Raw genomic sequence first — 20689 nt, 5'->3', positions numbered from 1 at the left:
ACAACAACCTTAAATGAAGCTTTCATCTTGTTTTAAAAATGGCCTGCTTCTGTGCTTTAACAACTACAATAAAATCCAGAGCTCCTGGGTGCTTGGCAGGCATTTTGTACAGCCTCACTTCTTGCAAAGCCCAATGCCTTAAAGAAACATGGAAATACAGGAGGTACAGAAATTAAAGAGTGGCACAAGACATTAGGGGGGGCTGCTGATCCAACTTGAGTGTGTGCCTGTATGGATTCCAACTCACCTTGTTATCTGCAACCCACCTTGAACTGATGCACACTCCTAATTTTAACTCCATCTTTCTGACTGCTACAATATGGCTTACAGTCAGAACAAAGCCAATGCAGAATAATAATAAACAATGTTTTCCACAATACCACAGAGCAATGCAAATTAGGGGTAGTTTTAAATGGCAGGCACCTCCCATACGGACGGTGCGGATGGGACAGAGTGGGCATCAGCAGTAGGTTCTGCTGAGATGCAGGTGTCCTGGCATCTGTCTGAGAATGCTGATACTATCCCTGATCCTCTACTCCTGAATTCTGGGAATGGGAGCTAGAAAATAGCAGGATGCAGGTTCTGCTCTTGTTCACAGGGAAAGGATAAAATGTTGAGCTCTCAATATTTATAGCAACCCTGGCCAATCCAGGGGCCGCATGCTGTCTGTCAACCCCCAAGGCTGCTGATTTTGCATATCTCTGTTCTGTTCTGGGCCAAAGAGGTCTCTGAGATCTAAGCACACAAAGTCCTGGGTTGCTTTCAAGATTGTGTCCCAGTTCAAGCCCTGGATCTCCTAGCTAGCCCACTCTTTGAAGTCATTTCCCTCAATTATGCATGTTCAGATAGGATGAGTGACATGCTCAAAGCATGCTCTCGCACACATGTGTGAGCATGCATGCATGTGTGCATCTTTTGCTGCTGCTCATTGGCGTGCACAGGTTCCTCCTCTGGCTTCTGAAGACACCCTGGAATTCTTTCGGCTGCCAGATCGCCCCAAGTCCACAGTGACTGAAGTGGCAGCGTGACTGCCAGCCGGTGGGAAGGCTGTTGGAATCCCAATGAGTTAATCTCATCACTTTATCACAGGGCACTTACAGAAATTGCAAGGCAGCGTGAGTGGTTCTGTCCTGTTGGCAGGCAGCCTCAGGACCCATAAAAGAAATTGGGAAAGTTGTGGGAGGTGGGGGTGGGGAGGAATAAAACAACAACAACTACAACAACAACAACAACAACAACAACAACAGAGCAGAGAACTTTACTAAATTTTGAAGAGAGTTGCTTATCTTGAATGAGGCTGACTGCTACCTTCTTTTACCTGTGCTTTTCTCCAAAGAAGAGAGAAAGAGGGGTTTTGCTGCTTAAGCCTATCTGCTCCCATTCATTGAAGCACATTGCTTTTACTATCAGACACAATACAAGGTGATCTGATGGCATTAAGGTTTATTGGCGATATTTTCATAGTTCCTCCCTTTTAGTCAGGGACAACATGAATGCACTGGAACAGTTTTTTGTTTGTGACTTGGTACACAAAAGGATGTGCAGGTCGCAAAGCAACATTGCTGGCTGATTCTTGACACCAGATTTATTTATTTATTTAATTCCTTGTTACCTGGAAGATGGATAAAACAGTGGGCTTGCTCTGAAGGAATTTTACCCTTGCATTTGAAAGGGAGAAATGGGTTATTTAAATAAAGGAATGCAAAACAGACAAACCTACTGTGCTTTCCAGGTCCCTTCCAACTCTGCACTTCTATGATTCTATAATTCTTTGATTCGCGCGTGTGTGTGTGTGTGTGTGTGTGTTTGGGTGAGGGGGGGCACTGCAGAAAAGCAGGGATTCTGTGGCTGGCTGGCTGTACCTGCCTTGCTACTGCAGTTCATTTGTTAACTAGAGATCAAGCTTGAATTTCAATTTCCAGCTTTTAGAGATATTTGATACTTCCTTGGCTATTGAAATTCAGGCGCTGTGCAATGCTACAGTATAGACTGAATGGAAGCAGCTGGTACTGCACTCCGAGCTCCTGAATCTAACCATGTGGTGGCAGGGCTGTGTGAGTATGCAGAAGGGCATCAGAGAAATGAAATTGCCTCACGTTGGTGTTGACTGTCAGGATGTGGGTCTTAAAAGATAATACTCTGAAGGTGAAACCCTTTTGTAAGGCAGGCAGGCTCAGAGTCAGCATCGTTGGGGGTTACAGTGTTCCTTAATAAGCCCCAGGAGTTAACTAGTTCATCCTGCTGTTTTGGCAGCGTGATAATTATTCTTTTAAAAAACAAGTAGCAATTTCAATGGGATTTTCAGTCCTTAGCTCATTTCAGAACCAGAAGCTATGCCTGTAATGGGGCCGCTGCCAAAAATGGCAACCCATGTTGAAGTTTTTCCTCCTCTCCGTGTATGTCATTAAGGAAATGTCTGCCATTATATCATCATGACATATGTTTTCCTGCATTCTCCAGCATCAGCCAATCATGTGGCGCAAGGGATGGGGAACTATGTGATGTTGCACCACATTTTTGCCAAAAACTGAATGGCAGGGTGCAGTTGCTTTTAATAGCAGCCCATATCTCAACCCAGTTTCATTCATTCCAGTATGGACCATGTAAGAAAGATCCAAAGTTAAGAAATGATGTACTAAGACTGCAGGATGGTGACTTGTTTAAGGTCATCTCAGTACATTTCCTCCCTCTATGCATAAAGAAACTTGGGTTCAAGACCATATCCACTGATTAGATTTCTCTCCTCAAAGTACTTTGAAAAGACATGCCATACGTGTGTGTGTGTGTTTCTGCATATATGTGAAAGGGTAATGTCAGAACCGTATTTGCAAGAAATCTTTTCTAGAATCTTTATCTTCACTGTTCTTCCTCTGCCACCTCACCCTCACTATTCATGAATTTATAAACTTCTGACCACCTCCCTTCATTTTTTAAATGTAGATTGTAAGCCTTATTTGCAGGAACTAGGGGCGGGAAAGAAATTTGATTCAGTTTTCATGTACTACCTAATTTGCATTTCCTGAAAATTTTGAGAACCGAAAAACAGCCATCCTTCAAATTTGCACTTCTTTGAATTTTACAATGCAGTTCTCCGGCCAAGTAATGTGTACAAACACACACGCACTGGGATAAAATGCATGTATAAAAATGCAAGTTAGTAAAAATGGCATGCGAGAATGCATGAAATTGCTTTGCAGAAATGTGCATATTAGACGAAAGTGCATACAAACATATGCATTTTAGAAATAATCAGAGGACATTCATACTAAAATGCTGAAGAATCTTCATGGGGACTTTCCCTTTTCATAAGAAAAACCTGCAAACTGATGTGGCAATGTAGAGAATTAAATTTAGGAATGGAAAACTGAGAAACAAGTGAGAAATCAAAACTGATACACCTGCCCAATTTGTAGAAGGGCTCGTGTAACAATGGCACTGGTCAAAGCAGCGATTCCTTTTTTATTGTTTGAAGAATACTTCTGAGGGCATAAAAGCCTGCAGTCATATTCTCTTCTACAGTGGTACCTCAGGTTAAGTACTTAATTCGTTCCGGAGGTCCGTTCTTAACCTGAAACTGTTCTTAACCTGAAGCACCACTTTAGCTAATGGGGCCTCCTGCTGCCGCCGCGCTGCCGGAGCATGATTTCTGTTCTCATCCTGAAGCAAAGTTCTTAACCTGAAGCACTATTTCTGGGTTAGCGGAGTCTGTAACCTGAAGCGTATGTAACCTGAAGCGTATGTAACCTGAGGTACCACTGTATTGGTGCTAGTCCTTAGTGAGCCCCTCTTTGTCTTTGCAGGGAACATTGAATACAGCTGCCCGGCGACCAATGAGTGTGAAATCACAAAACGGAGGCGCAAATCCTGCCAGGCGTGTCGCTTCATGAAATGTCTCAAAGTGGGGATGCTGAAAGAAGGTAAGGCGAGCCAGGTGCATGACTTCTGTCGATTTGCCAACACCTAAAAAACCCTCACCTCTCTCTGACTGAGGCCAGATTATGCTTTTGATGTGAAGGAGGAAGCAGCTAGAGTTGGTTCGAAATCTGAGTGACCAAGGGGAAGAACACAATGACATGCCGGTTGTGTTAAAGTGAAATTCTGTTCCTGACCTGACTGAAAATGTTAAAAGCAGGCAAATTGAAACCTAACACACCACAGTCAGGTGTGAAGAATGCATATGTGCTTAACTGCAGTTATGCATGTTTCACTCGTTTGTTTCAAAGAGTTGTTCTCCCAACCTTCAATTTCAGACCTCCTAGGTCAGCTTCCACAAAAAATGGAAATGTGTTTTGAGGTGCTTTGGCAAATAAAAGGGTATTTGCCCAGCACTGGAAAAACTTAAGATCCCCCAGTCCAATCTGAGGAGCACATTCCACAGTTTGGGTACTACAACTGAAAAAAATACAGTATTTCTCTGTGGCCTGCCTAATCTCAGAATGTGGAGGTATCCAGAGAAAGGACTTAGAAGATGACATTTGGGCGAGAATGTAGGACTCCAACACTGATGGATATGTGCAGATGGTGCCATGGCTCCCAACGCAATATGCTGCTGTCTTTTTTAGTCTATTGTGCTGTTCGCATTGATATTTTGTTCCATTGGAAACCCTCCTCAGAGGGGTTGCACTTGGCTTCTTTTCCACGCATGAAAAATGCCTTTTCCTTTTTAAAAAAAGGGGGGGGGGAGTCATCTGAGCAGTGGCATTCCCTTTCTCTTTCTTTATAGGCACTTAAAAATGGCTGAAGAATCATTCCTTTCATTCCCCATTTATTTGTACACATTTATTTTATAAGAAACATTTACAGAAGTGGCATGCTACAAGCTATAAGATTCCATACATGTAAAAACAGAACTGTGCACTGAACATTAGGGTGTTTGCAGAAGAATGTGTGGTTAGAATGAGAAGGGTTGAGTAAACCTGTCCATTTCAGTCCCATATCAGTTGGTGGGATTTTTTTTATTATTTTTATTTTAGTCCTTGTGAAAACGTATTTGCCTTGTAATGCAAATCTCACCTACTATAAACTTTTTCGCAAAGCATTTCCCCCTCATAGAATGCATTTTTGTATGTCTCCACCCGCTCCAAGACATGCATTTTTATACACACACAAACTCCGCTACATGCCTTTTGGTACACATTACTTGACTGGAGAACTGCGTTACAAAACCTGGTGAAGTGTGAATTTTGAAAGGTGGTTGTGTTTCGGTTCTTCTATTGTTTCAGAAAGTGTGTGTTATGCTAGCTGGCCTTCTGATGCAAACTGAATCAAATTCACATACGTACACCCCATCCCTAGGCACGACTGGGAACAAAGTTTGATCATAGTCCATTTGTTCTGAGAGGAGATAAACATCCCTGGCTGGAGAGAGGCCTTTGTCCCTGTGCAAGTGGTCTCCTTTGCCCTGCAGTGCTCAGCCCACCATCTCACCCCACCTATTGATCTGCTCAGTGTTGTCTGAACAGTGCTTGGCTCATCCCCTTGTGCTCCTCTCCTCCCCCCCCCTCCATCCATCCATTCAAGGTGCGCCACTGGGAATTCAATGGCAATTAAACACATTCTTATGGATTGGCTTCAAAGCTTCATTTCCCTGGGCTCCCTCCAGAATGGAAGGATGGGGGGGGGCAGGGAGGAAATGTAGCACTTGTAACTCTCTGCATCGATGTACTTGGAAAAGCACAGCTGCCTCACAGCCTAACCCACACAGAAAGGATATCAGCACTGGAGAGTGCTCCAGCCCAGCACATTTCAGCCAAAGCAGGCAGGCTGCCATCTGTGGAAGCCAGAGATGAATTGGAAGCCATAGTGCTTTCCTCTGAGGTGTTGCAAGAGTGATAAAAAGCTAGTGCTGTTAGTAATGTAGATTTAAACCCTGTTTTGCCCTTTGATTGACAGATCTTATCTGAGGTTAAATTTCTGCCTCTCGCTCACTCTCTCGACTGGAGCTCTCCTGACATTGGTGAGCTCAGGCCTGTGACCCTTCGTGACCTTGCTTTTAGATTAGGATGGTGATGGATTCAGAGAGAGAAATTAGCCTGCTTTGAAGGTGGTGGAGTGACCTAGCGATGTGTTGTCCCTCGGAAGCCGGGAAAGATGAACTCTCTCTCGGTCCCTTGGATTCTTCCATTTTGCTTACTCTGATTTGCTCTTTTCCTTTACAGCTTCAAACCACATTCATTCCAGCATCCACTTAGGGTCCAGTTCTTTATCTCATATGGGCTTTGCAGCACTGAAGTTTAGATTACACTGCTCCAAAGGCACACTGCTTTAATTGAACATGTAATCATATTATATGTGCAAGCATTAATAGTAGTGATTCAGGACATGCCTGTTGCCAGGCCTCAGATTGCTGCTGTTTGTCATGATCATTTATACTTCCATCCTATGATAATATACATATGTATGCAGGTAGCCATGAACTATTGTTACTGCTATAAAGTCTGCAACTACTAGCAACAATCATTGTAGCATTGTTATTACTATTATTATCTGCAGTAATATTATTTGCAGAATAAAAGGAATTCAGTCAATACAATGGCTTTTAAAAAACCCAATAAAGGCAAGAAAAAATAGTTTGGTGCTATTTAGTCTCCAAGGAGTCAGCAATTTTCTAGGAAGAACAAATCCAAAATTGTTTGACTTTCAGCAGAGAGATGCAGAATTGGCTGGGGATTTGAGTTTATGAAGGGTTCATTGGCTCTTCCTACCTCTGGCTCTCTTAGATCATCCATTCAATCTCCCAGTCAAGGGAGGGTTGTTCCCAAGTGCACATTTTTCTAGTATTATATCCAGGTCAACCTTACAAGTTCCAAGTGATTCCCATGAGAAGCACCTCATACTGATCAGAAGAGAGCCTTGATATTCAAAGTAATATGTTTCTCCTTCCGGGATCCCATTCGTCATATTGTCCCCTATCACCAACACTTCCAAATGCCACATTAAATAATTCTCCGCTGCTTGCCGTTTTGAAAGAGATACAATGTGCTTTTGCCATCTCCAGAGACGTCAGGATCACATCAGACTGTAACAACAGTTCTGGCAGTTATAGAAGATAGCTCTCTTCTTATTTTCTAGTTTTTTAAATCTTGATTTTCTCTTGTGACCCATTACCAGTCACTTACTATAAAGTTCTGGTGAAAATCCCAGTGAAAACACAGATCTTCTTAACAAAGGGATAACGAGATTCCCCGTTTGGTGTTTTGTTCTTTGGGGCATTTTCACACAGACTAAAAATAGAGTCCAGCTGAGCACAATGTCATCTCCGAAGTGCCCAGAGCTAAATAATATAATTGGGAGTTGTCTTTTTTTGAAGTTACTGTAAGGTCATTTTTGCCATCATAGCGCAGTTAGATTTATTTGGAGCTCGCGTGTCTAACGAATCCAGTAGTTACTGAAATCATGACTCAACATTACTCCAGAAAGTCTCTAAACAAGTTTGTTGGATATTTCCAGGCATCTGCCTCTAGCTTCGCTTCTGTTTGGCATCAGCAAACATCTACTTCTCCCTCAAACTTACTGGCAGAGTTTGTTGAGTGTTGCTGGTTACAAGCTGAAAGACCCTTGCTGTCTGTCTGAAGCCCATCTGACAATGGCTGGATGCTCTCCTGAGCCTCAGATGAGTTGCAAGGGCTTTGGGGAAGGAAGAAGCAGTGAGCAGCAGTCTAGTCCATGAAGGATGAAGAAGCTTCCTTCTTCATCCTCTTTAGGTAGGACTTTGGTTAGGAGCTGTGTGATAGAGCTCACACACTAGTGGTGCAATCCTAACCATGTCTGCTCAGAACTAAGTCCTATTGAATTCAGTGGGCCTTACAACCCAGTAAGCAGGGATCAGACTGCAGCCTAAGAAGACCTTTTGGGCACAAACCCAAAAGGCAAGATTTGCCAGAAATAGAGACTGTCTTTGTCAGGTTATGGTGACGGGGGCCAGGGGGCCAGGGGGAGGTGGAGAGGAAGGCTCCAAATGAATCCTTAAAGACTGTGAAAGACTATCCTTGTGATGTACCCAGCACTGGGGGTTTGTTATGGCAATGCAGAAAGCGATTGAGAAACAGAGGCAGGAAGGGAGCAGAGTGAGCAATCAATAGGTTTCTCAGATATCCTGGCCACTTTGCTTAAGAGAGCCCTAATCAATGCAGTGCAACTCAGGGAATGCATGTGCCATCTCAGTTTCTTCCCTCATGACGCTGCAGAGTGGAAACTCACTACAGCATGTGGATAAAACACAGTGTGGGAAACTTTCTATGTCAAACCTGATATATAAGCCCAGTGCACACGTGTTTAACATGCCAGCTTTCTTACCTGTAGTTAACCATCTTTATTCCTACAAGGATTTGCCACTGTTGCATCCATTTGGTGTCAAAGGTTGGGATCTGTAGCTCAACATGCAACTATGGAGCTGCTGCTTCCATTTGCCCTTGGCATCTTAAGTTGTACAATTCTAGTTCTGCATTGGTTGACAAATAGTCAACTAGTTGTGGGGCGGGACTTACCTGACCGCCTGGTGGTGGGGTCGCTGCTGCTTATTGGGAGGGAGAGGGGAAAGGCAAGGAGAGTGAGCAGGAACACTCTATTGGCTCCGCTGGAACATTCATATGGTACTGACCTCCCCACTGCCTTGCCCCTGCCCTTTCCCTCCCAGAAAGCATCAGTAACACATCTGCCAGGTCAGATAGCCCCACCCTAGCATCCAATATTGCATGTAGTGATGGCTCCAAGGGCTAGATAAATGGCATCCTTGCTAGTCTTTATGTCTTAAAGATACCATTGCCTAGAAATTAATTGGTACTGTATATATACATATATAGGGACGCGAGTGGTGCTGTGGTCTAAACCACAGAGCCTAGGGCTTGCCGAACAGAAGGTCAGCGGTTCAAATCCCCGCGACGGGGTGAGCTCCCGTTGCTCGGTCCCTGCTCCTGCCAACCTAGCAGTTCAAAAGCACGTCAAAGTGCAAGTAGATAAATAGGTACTGCTCTGGTGGGAAGGTAAATGGTGTTTCCATGCGCTGTTCTGGTTCTCCAGAAGTGGCTTAGTCATGCTGGCCACATGACCTGGAAGCTGTCTGCGGACAAACGCCGGCTCCCTCGGCCTATAGAGTGAGATGAGCGTGAAACCCTAGAGTTGTCCATGACTGGACTTAATGGTCAGGGGTACCTTTACCTTTTTATATACATATATATCTGATACATGATGATAGTATCAGTCTAGACTAGGAATGGAAAACCTTAAAACTGAGCTACACATCCAGCAAAATCATTTGGTAGACAGCATTTCAGACTGCCAAGTCGAGGTTGATATTTTTGAATGTCCCCCCATGTTAAAAGCAGCAACAGTGCCCTCCTTGAATATGGAAAAAACCAGTACATCAGGAACAGGCATAGCCGAGTACCTTTCTCTTTGATGTGCCGCATAGGTATAACTAGAGAGGTAACTCCTCCTACAGTCTGAACTGGTAAAGTCAAGGGAAGACTTTGTAATGCTATTTTAAAAAATACATAGCTCTCTTTTTTTCTTGCAAACTGCCCTGAGATATTTTGATGGGCAGAATAATAATAATAATAATAATAATAATAATAATAATAATAATAATATTCTTAGAATTCTAAAATATGAAACTCACCCTGTAGGAAATATTTCAAAGAGTGCTGAAAGTTGGAATCTTGCATGTTGGAACACAATAGAGTTGTTTGGCTCTTCAAACTCGACTAGTATTTTATCTATTTGGTGGGCAGGCAGGGAGACGAGAGACTGAAAATGACAGTAAGCAAGGTCGCATTTCAAATGTGAATTCTTTGAATGAGGCTTTCTTAGATCAAATTGCATGTTTCTGATCATGCACTGAGGTCATTCTCTTGCGATTGTGACCTTACAAAGCGTTGGTGCAGAAAAATGCTGTTTTGTCCATTTACTCTGCATTAGGCAGCTCGGGTGGTTTGGGTTAGCAGGCATGGGCAGAGCTTAGCACACACACACAGCTAAACACTGGCGGGTTATGTTTAGCCTGTGCGATCAGTAGAATGAATCCTGTTGTCATTTTCCCTCCAGGGAAAACCCTTTCTTTGGGAAGGGCTGGAGGGGAGCAGGCATGCAAAGACCTCTGAGAAACAAGAAACAGAGGCAGCAAAGGCGGAATCACTGTGACAGAAATGCATGGCAAAAAATAAAATAAAATAATTCTCAAGGAATTTCCCCTTTTTTTTTCAGGCTAAGGTTGCTGATAGCCGTGTGAGAGAGTAGATCCAGGGGCTTTTTAAAAACCTGACTACTTTCCTGTTTAGGTGGACACACATATGCATAAACATTTAATAATTTTATATTGATGCAATTATCGTTAAAAGTCTTGATATTGACAATACAATTATTGTTAAAAGTCTCAATATCTGTGTGCTTTGGTTTTTGTTTTTTCTTTAATTGTAGTAGAGATTGTGCTTATTGTATACTTATGTACTTGGATACTGCTTCAAGAACTGTTGATAGAAAGCTGTCTATAAATGGCTTAAATAATGACTTAAATCCTGAAAGGCAGGCTATAAATAATTGTAATAGATAACTATAAATTATTAAATGTACAAAACAACAGTAGTGACATAGTGGTAATAAGCAAAAGCTTTATAAAGACTCTCAAGAGTACAGTATAGGCTTTCTTTAAAAAGTCTTATCCAAATCATCTTTCTGAACTTGTATCAAAACAGAAGAGAGAAAGTCAGGATGATGCAAGGGGTTAAGGTGTCCTTAAATTTTCCTTGAACTGGCTTTAATATCTGTACACCTTAAACTCATCATGAGCAATAATCTCTAATTTTAAACAACGTCTTGGATCATTACTCTTAAATAATGACCTGTCTGAAGTCCGATTCATTTGTATTTCAGAATTTCCTAAACAATATTTCTGCTACGTTTCACATCAAAACACTTGACTTGAGGTCATGTTTGACTTCCTTTCCTGTGAACCTGCCCCCCACCCTGAATTGCATAGAAAGTCGAATAATATTTCCATTACGTTTATCTCATTGTGTTAGCAAGCAGTGTTAACAATACAAGTTACCAGGTTCTTCACCTTTCAAAATCTTTTTTACTCTCCCAGAGATAGGAATAAAGCATAGGAAATGGAGAGGAACAAAAATCTAACCATGTGAGCAGAAACCGATTAGAAAACACCGAACTAAGAGGAAAAGCTAGCAGAAGAGGACAGGGTTAAAAAGGCTAAGAGAAGAGGTTAGCTGTATTAAGCTTAATTTGAGAGTGAATATATTTCCTTTCTCTCTCTTGATATTTCTACAAGATAAAACTCAACAACAATCCAATCATGAACCCGAGATTACAAGGCAAGCTGCTTAGGCAACAAGAATTTACAAAAATAATTCAAAACTAAGAGAAATAATGTATTAACCACTTCCGTGATCACAGCTAATCCACTTTTCTCTAACATCCATGACACTAAGAACCCCATTTTCCTGCTACTCTAATCCCAAACCTGCTAACTGCTTTAACTAGCAAATCCCAGCTGCTCCTTCCCAGAATTCCACCCTCCAATAGACTTCCACTCCTACTTGGCGTAGCTTAACAATATAATTTTAGAGTTTTAAGGGACTTCAGCGGCTATCTGTTCCAACACTGCACTGTGCAGGGTGCAATCACAGCATCCCTCATAGATGGCTGTTCCATCTCTGCTAAAATACCTCCAGCAAAGGAGGTCATTCATTCCAGCCTCTAAGAAATTTCCTCCTTCCATCCAGCAGATTGTGAGCACAGCTCACTGCATACCCTCCGACATTTCTCCAGTGAAAATACAGACGTATTTTCCGACCTAAGGAAAAGCAGGACATTCCAGGATCAAATCAGAAACCGGGACGGCTTCTGTAAATCTGGTACTATCTCTGGAAAATAGGGTCACTTGGAGGGTCTGTCACTGTAACACATTCTCTTGCAGGACAACTCTGATTTAATTTCATTGGAGATGCTTCCCCATTGACCACACCTCCCTGCTAGGATCTGTTTCAGCTGCTCAACGTCTGCATGCCATATAGTTCTTGAATTGAAATTGAAATACTTTATTGTCACTTGTACAAAACTTGTCTACAGTAAGATTACACCAGCACCCCCCACTCAGCTCTTAGTCTTAATTCCCCTTGTTTACTGACGCACACCCACCAAACCCGAAAGTCAGTTGCCCTGTTGTTATCTTTTCATTCAGCAGCCTAACAGCCCATGGATAGAAGCTGTTCTTTACCCTGTTGGTGTGACTAATCATGCTTCTGTATCTTCTGCCTGAGGGCAGGAGTTCAAGAAAGTGCCAGCCAGGGTGTGAATCATCCTTGAGAATTTTCCTCACTCTCCTGAGGCAATGTTCTTCCGCTATTTCATCCAGCGGATTCATGGGACAGCCCATAATATCTCATGCTGTATTCACCACCCTCTGTAGGCACTTCCTATCAGCTGATGTCAAACCAGCGTACCACACCGTGACGCACTTTCTATTGTGGACCCGTAGAAGGAAATCATCAAATGTTGATTGACATCATTCTTAGAAGCAGAGTGGACCAGTGTCAGGGAAAAAATGTGTAATTCCTTTCTCTTACACTGCGACTAAACAGAAAACAGCACACTCTAGTACTCTAAAACCACTTCTGTTATACTGACTGCTGTAATGCAAGCAGCTAGCTAAAATAAAGAATTAATTTGAATGGGTTATTTTTGTCTCTCTTGCTTTCTCTTTAAGTATCTTTCGGTGGAGCACAACCGTTCAAGAAGTGCCCCCTGCTTCTCAAGTGTTCCCTGGGATCCCCCCTCCCCCAACCCCCTTCCATTCTGTGCATTTTCTGAAAGATATTTGATTTCAGTGAAAGCTCTGCTGACATCCATGCAATATGCTTGCACTTTCTCTTTGTGCTTCCTGGGAAGGATGAGGACTCCTCCGGGGATTCTGGGTAATTGGGTTAGTGGCCAGCTCATGTCAGGAAATTAAAAGGCGGCCCTGATCAGGTTGCGGCTGCATGGGGTTTAATGGCTTTGTATTTATAGAGTATTCTACTTCTACCCGTGCCAGAAATACCACTTTTCTGCATACTTCAGGTGAACAAAGCACATGGAGGAAAGTTCTCCCACTGAAGGACAATTGCGCTTTGAAAAACAATTTGTGTTTTTTTGTGTTTGTAACAATGCTGATATGTTTTCAGGAGAGATGCTTGAGGAATTAAGTTTCTGTGAATTCGGATGCAAACTGGCCTCATCACCTCCCAGACTGGAGTGCTGGTCACAGTTATCTAATTATCATTAGAAGGTTGCACGTCTCCTAATTTTGCTATATACCCATTGACTAAAAATAATGTATCAATATAAATTTAAAATGCATATTTTGGGATGAAATGTATACACAGAGACATATTTTGTGGATTAACAAAACATTTGCAGATTAATTGGATTTATGAATGAACATGCAAAACTGAGCTGGAAATGTACTATTCAGCGCTAGTTTTAAGAACAAATTTGATTACTATTAAACCATTTCCAATGTCCCAGATGCTTGATGTAGGATTTGTTCCACTGCATCCTCTATCTTATAGCAATCTGGGTTTTTTAGGGCAGGGATGGGGAATATTTTTTCCCTGGCAGACCACTCACCTGTCAATCAGCTGATGTCATAATGATGTCAAATGATTGGCATGTGGGTGGTCCCACCCAGCTGTCAAAGTTGGCCCATGATGGTAAAGGGAGATAATGACCAAGCAGGATTGAACTCTTCACTCATCAGCTGATGCATGGGGAGTTCAATCCTGCTTTCTGAGATATCAGGTGTGGGGCAAATGGGCACGGTTTTTGAAAAACAGCCTTGTAGGTCCAAATAGGAAGGCCTGGAGGCTCCCAGTCCCTGTGTTAGGCCATTTCCAGACGATAGGTGGTCTTGCACCCTGGAAATGATATGATTCTTCGGACTTAATTGGTATCCCATATGTGCATTCTCTCTTTTGGCTATTATGATAATAAAATGCTGCTTCTGGTGAATGCTTTTATGGTGTTCTGTATAGCAGTGTGGATTTTAATGGTAGGAAATAGCCTGGCAATGGGGATGTAGCAGGGTTGGCCATACCGAGTGAAAGAGTAAGGTAGCAGATTGTGAGTAGCAAACTTTCATGTCGGGGGGGGGGGCATATATGTCTGTCGGCATGCACACATACCCCCATCCCCACATGTGCACCAAGACATTAAAAAAAGAGCAGGGTGTTTTACAGTAACAAACATTGCTATGTAACAGAACTCGGCTTCATATCTTCAAAGCAGCCAGACACACCCTTGTCGTAAAAAGCGCAGGGATGAGTAATGCATAAGTTGCGAACAGTTGAGGTGATGGGGACTCCTTAAACTGGCCATGCAGAAAAACTCTTAAATACGGACACACACATATACACACAAAAGCACACAAGCAGAAATGCAGACAGACGTATGGGTATGTGGTACCCTAAGGATCAAATACAGAATGGAAAGTCAGGAGACCTACCCTGCCATAGGGACTCAACGGAAAAGGATGCACAGCCTGCAAATTCAATATGACAGCAAATGGGCTGCATTTCCCACTGTCTAGGGCTTTGCTTCATGGAGCTTTTAGAGGTATTTTTAGTCTCCGGGTAAGAAAAAAGAAACTAAACTTGATTGCTTGCGCTACCTCCTCTGCACACTCGGCTATTTTTACTTCCGACAGACTGGGCCTACATCCAGCATGTAGGGGGGGGGGAGGGGGGCTCCGAGGCTGGAATTATTTGCCTTCCATTAAGAAAAAAACCTCCCAAGCCTGATGTTATCAAGTCAGTGAGGGGACATCTGATCTCAAACTTGTTGGACAGATGTCTCTTGGCAGGGTTGCGCTGGAGAAAGGCAGAGAGAGCAAACAGATCAGTAGAATGGATCTCATACTGCAGAGGGCTGGTACTGGCACAGCTCTGTTCGAAGGACTTCTGGAACATGAGTGGCACCAACAGGATGATTAGAAAACTGACAGCTTTAGTCAAGGCAGGAGGTAAGGCTGAATCTGAAGCCACCGTGACTCTCCCCCCACACTGGTGAAGTGCATCAAAAGTTTTTTTTTCCCCACAGAAAAGAGAATTAATAGGAAGAAAGCAAAAAGTGAAGACACTACAAGGAGAAGGAAAATTCTTAGCAGCTTTTCCCAATAGTGTCAGCAAGCAGGTTGGGAAGCTGCATTACATTACATTCACCTGCCTTCAAAAGCCATTCTTTGGGTAACGATACATTGGGGGGAGGAAGGATGCAGGTGGCACTGTGGGTTAAACCATAGAGCCTAGGACTCGCCAATCAGAAGGTTGGCAGTTCGAATCCCCGTGACGGGGTGAGCTCCTGTTGCTCGGTCCCTGCTCCTGCCAACCTAGCAGTTCGAAAGCACGTCAAAGTGCAAGTAGATAAATAGGTACCGGGAAGATAAACGGCATAAATAGTGGAGAATATTCAGCAATATGGCCCTCTTTGGGAAAGAGCCCAGAAGAGAAAATCTTGAGAATTTTTTTTCCTGAAAAAACTCTTATGAGAAATTTTGCCTCAGCTCTATACTCACTATGGCTTCACACAACACAGACACAGAGTTGCACACGCTGTTGTCACCTTTCCCAGAGGAAAGTCTAGTATTTCATTCTCTGCCTGTATTCTTTTTAATGCATGCCCACGTAGTGAGAAACAACCATTGAGTAGTTGGGTTTTTGTTTTGTTTTAAATCGGCAAGTAAGCGAATTGGAAGAGGGTACAACAACTTGGTATGTTAGGTAACTCCACTCCCCCAAATAAGCAGTCCTAGACCAAAACTGGAGCTGCTTCATGGTGCAATGAGGGGATTGCTTCTCAGCCTAGTGAAGCAACCAAGCCGCACTACAGACCTTTTAACTTCTACTCACAACTTCCCATCTCAGACAGCAGCGAACCTTCTGCAGCTGCAGGAACTTTAACTAGACTGATTTGGACGGTATGATTCACATGTGCTGTGTTTTCCCTCATCGTCTTTGTCTGCCTTCTATAGGGCACTTTCATTTAGTGCTGTCACTGCACTGCTGTCAAACCTCAGACTCAAGTAGCCGGCGTGAAATGCAGAGTAATTACTGTAACTTAATTTGTGATTGATATCCTCATGGATCTTGCAAATCTCAGCATATCCATCCTACTTCCATTTCTGTTCAAGCCTCAGAACTGATTTTTTTTGTTTTGTTTTCGTCACCCCCATCCCTACCATTTCCTCTACCATCCCACCAACTGGGCTTTCTTCATCTGCAAATGCATTTTTTCTTGCAAATGCATTGAATGCATTTTTCCTGGGGCAAAGGGGTTCTGAAGGGCAGATAGGGCTCTGAGGCTTGGAAAAATTAAGCCATTTGCACCCACTCATTTTTGCAGGTTGCAGGTGTCCTCATGCAGTGTTTCCCAGTCCCCCAAGCTATACAGGATAGCATGGTGCATCCTATTGATCATCCTGTTTACATGAAGTCGGGTGGTATTGCTCCCCCATTGGAATGGTGCCTCCTACAGGACTAAACAGGCAAAGCATAGAACCTCTTGCTCTGCTTGTGAGTCGATAGGCCAGGCTCCTGCAGTCTGACCAAGTTAGAACTTTTTAAAACATATTTTTTCACCTTTAGCTCCCCCCACTTTCAGTTCCTTTCTCCTCTCCTCCATAATCACCACATTTATTTATTTTTAAAAATTGTGTGTAGGGAAACCAGTGTGGTGTAGTGGTTAAGAGCGGTAGTCTCGTAATCTGGTGAACCAGGTTCGCTTCCCCGCTCCTCCACATGCAGCTGCTGGGTGACCTTGGACTAGTCACACTTCTCTGAAGTCTCTCAGTCCCACTCACCTCACAGAGTGTTTGTTGTGGGGGAGGAAGGGAAATGAGATTGTTAGCTGCTTTGAGACTCCTTCAGGTAGTGATTAAGTGGGATATCAAATCCAAACTCCCCCTCCTCCTCCTCTTCTTCTTTTGGGTTCCTTTAGCTGAGGGTGAGGATGACACCGCAGCCTGGTTCCCGCCAAAAAGCCTAGGGCAGAGGAGCCTAGATAGAGGAGTTCAGTGGCACCACTCCAATGGCCGGTAGCGAAGGAAAACAAGCTGCTTCACGCCACCTTTGGAGGCTTATGGCCTTGGCTGACCCTTTCCCTGCCTTTCAGGGGGGGTATTTCTCCTCAGAAGTTGCCACGCTGGACACAGCGGGGGGGGGGGGAGAGGAGCAGCTGCCCTGCATTGAGTGGCGAGGGCAGGCCACAGAGCTTTGCCCCCAGTTGCCAGCCAGCGAAGCTTATTCCACCTCCCCAGGCCACCAAGCAGCTCCTCATTCATCCCCAAATCAATGGGGTTGCATCATTTCTAGAAAATTAGCACGGCCCATGTTTCTTTCTCAGTTCCTTTCTCAGATGCATTAGCAAAAGAAGTTTCTTCTTTTCACTATTCTGAGAGCAACTTATGAAACAGCTCAGGGCCCTGCCAAACATTACCTCCTAGCTGCTGGATTGCAGTGCCTTTCGTTTCTGCAGAGATTGTAAGCTCTTTGGAGTAGGGATCTCACGTCAGTGTCTTTTACACTGTAGGTTCAGTATATAAATGTTTTACAGTTTTATGTGCCATAAGCCACCCAGAGTGGCTGGGGAAACCCAGCCAGATGGGTGGGGTTTTAATTCAGCAGCAGCAACAACAACAATAATAATAAAAATGGTGAGGTTTGCTGCTAGAGCACATAGTAATTCCTCTACATAGCAACAGCAACAGCTGAGCGGGAGGGTTTAGTCTGCACACACTGTCTCTTTAACGCTGGCCATGATGATGACTGTTTGGATGAAACAACAACTGTGACCTTATTTAAAGTGCTTGCCTGAAGGAGTGTCAAACAGGATGGAGGGACAGGAGGAGAACAGAGTCTCTCCTTTGAAATTAACGAGCTAATGTCCTTGGATGAATAGACATATCTACTCAGCAAGGAAAAGAGGGATGGAGGGTAAATCTCCTTGCATCTCCCTCTCTCCCTCTCTCTTGCTTATCTCTTTTAATGCACTTAAGTCCTTTTGTGTTTCTCTAATCTGATTGAGGGTGCCTAATACCTTTGCAACCTGTGCAGCCACCTTCCTAGCCAAGCACTGAGGACAACACACTTATATGTGCATGATTCTGCTTGGTAAAAATAGCATAACTCCCTCCACTGGTTCCTCACCTTTTCCCTTTTGCTATATCTAAATGCCCTGTTACTACACACTTGGGACTTGCAGTGGAAATTAGTTTCACTGGTGTTCCAGTGTACGCCAGTGTACATCTTGCCCTACAGGCATTCACACCTCACTCGTCCAGTGAAGATATGGGGAGAAGCAGGGCCACACATACAGGCCATGCCCCCCAATGCCAGAGCATCAGCTGGCCATGCCCCTAGCACTGAAGGCTCAATATTAGTGCAAAAGGGTGCAAAGTGAATAAGGCCCATTTCACACCAATGCCAAACACGTGACAGTGGTGGGCATGGCCACCAGACACAGTCCCACTTTAACCCCTTCCCACATATTTGTAAACCACTGTGAGGTTGTTTTCTTTTATAATCAAATAGTATATAAATGTTAGGGAATAAATAACATAGATTCAGTGGGTACAAAGGGAGAGTGAATGTCTGCACACTTCTTTGACCCTGACCAGGGTGTGAGAGCCCTACCGGTTTTTATAATGAATTTATTCATTTATTTCCCAAATTCTATATACCACTAGAGTGTAAACACACACACACACACACACACACACACACACACCTCAAAACAGTTTAGAGTGTGCAAATGAGCATCCAATTCATTGTGCTGGTAAAGTTGTAGGTAAGTGGTGTTCATATTCAAAACAAAAACAGCAACACTTTGGTGTAACCCATTAGCTCATTTGATCATGGCCAAGATCTTAAGGGCATGATTTGGGAGAGTATTCTTGGAGAGTGCAGTTATTTCAAAGGTACTAATGATGACAGGCTGCCTGTATAGTGTTGGGTTAGTCAATGCTAGTCAGGTTGGTTTCCTGGGAACTGGGTCTTGCCTGTCATTCTATTTGCTTGGATATTATTTCACAAACACTATAGAAACATTTCTACCTCACTGGGTTGAGATGCTAATAGGAGGGTGAAAAGGTACGAAGCTCTGATGTTTAAAAGTGCATTGTTTGTTTTTGTCCCTTTTTTCATCAACTGGGTGGGGGAGAAGGGATATCTGTGTATATTTTAAGAAAGATAATTCACAGAGCAATCCAAATTCCTGGTGGGTGGCAGCAGGATTTAACAGAGTAGTGGAGCAACTGCTACGTCTGGAGTCCCACCGGTTGCACTGGAAAATAACGTCTCCTCCTGCCCCCACATGCCATTTCCAGGTTGGCGCAGCCGACAGACTCACATCAGGCCAATTGCTGGTGGCTACAGATGACGGAGAAATTAGATTTTGTTAAAGCAAACCCACCTAATTTGTACTTACCGAAACAATACGCAAACTGAAACACAGCCATCCTTCAAAATCCATACTTCTCTGAATTTTCAACACCGTTCCCCAGCCAAATAATTGTATAAAAATGCACATAGCAGGATAAAGGGTGTCTATAACTGCACCTGTTTAGTGAAGATAGCATACAAAAATGCATTATATTGGGGGGGGGTGATTTGCAGGAATGTGTATATTAGGCAAAAATGCATACAGAAAGATCTGAATTAGGAGAAACTTGTGTTAGAATGCTGATGAATTCTCATGTGGATTTTTTGTTTGTTTGTTTTTTTAATTTAGTTTTTTTTTTAAAAAATGTGGAAAACTGAACTTAAGAATAGGAAACTGAAAAACTGAGACAAACCAAAATTGACAGATCCACCCATTCCTGGTGTGAATGCAGAAACTGAGTAAATGAAAAGTTTCATTCTAAGGGCCCCTGCAGACATCCTATTTATTAAGCATCCATCATGATTTGCATATGTGATGTTATTGGATGGTTATCCCCCCCCCCTCCCGCCACTGGCACAGACAGACAGAATTGGGTGAACGGACATCTCAAGTTCTATCCTATCTGCCCCACTTCCAGGAGGGATTGTTCCATCAGTCAATTTCTCTTATCAGTTTTTCTCTTCATTGGCAGTGCAATCCTAAACACGCCTACTCAGAAGTAAATCCCATTGGGCTCGGTGAGGCTTACTCCCTAGGATGCGTAGTTAGAACTGCAGCCCACGTGCATAGGAATCAATAGGAGTGCATGTGCATACAAATATACCTGTTAAGAATAAGGAAACATATCTGAATCCACACACACACACAAAAAAGGCCTTAAGATTTCCTTCCTCTTTTGCCTACAGGGGTCCGCCTGGATCGAGTTCGTGGAGGCCGTCAAAAGTACAAAAGGAGATTGGATTCTGAGAGCAGCACTTATTTGAGCTTACAGATTCCTCCTCCAGCCAAAAAGCCATGTAAGTGCCGGTATCACACTCTGTTGCCTGGGGGCAATCTCTCCATTTCCTTTCCCCTAACATAGTGCTGTGGGGTTGTGCTGCTCTCCCTGAGTGTTCCTCATAGGAAACCAGTTCTCAGCTGTCTTAATTAGGGAGCCACATGAGTTAGTGTCCTCTGAGACTTTTCTGAAACTGAAACCGAGGGCAATTGTTCAGATACATGGTTTAAGGGAGCACCTGGCCTTTCCCTAAATCTACAAGAGATCAGC

At 43.4% G+C, this 20689-nt stretch overlaps 1 protein-coding gene across 3 annotated transcripts in view; it reads left to right on the top strand.

The window, feature by feature from the left end:
• ESRRB (estrogen related receptor beta) overlaps positions 1-20689 on the top strand; it is a 163882-nt gene that overhangs the window by 127779 nt on the left and 15414 nt on the right. For all 3 annotated transcript variants that reach the window (XM_081863527.1, XM_081863528.1, XM_081863526.1), the window contains 2 exons: positions 3801-3917; positions 20328-20438. In XM_081863527.1, the coding sequence (XP_081719653.1) occupies positions 3801-3917; positions 20328-20438 (228 nt within the window). The remainder of the gene's footprint in view (positions 1-3800; positions 3918-20327; positions 20439-20689) is intronic.

The sequence above is a fragment of the Podarcis erhardii genome (assembly GCF_964252035.2).
Source record: "Podarcis erhardii genome assembly, chromosome: 1".
In the NCBI taxonomy this organism is placed as follows: Eukaryota; Metazoa; Chordata; class Lepidosauria; order Squamata; family Lacertidae; genus Podarcis; species Podarcis erhardii.
The sequence above is the reverse complement of the archived record's forward strand: the minus strand, read 5'-3'. Positions and strand labels throughout refer to the sequence as shown.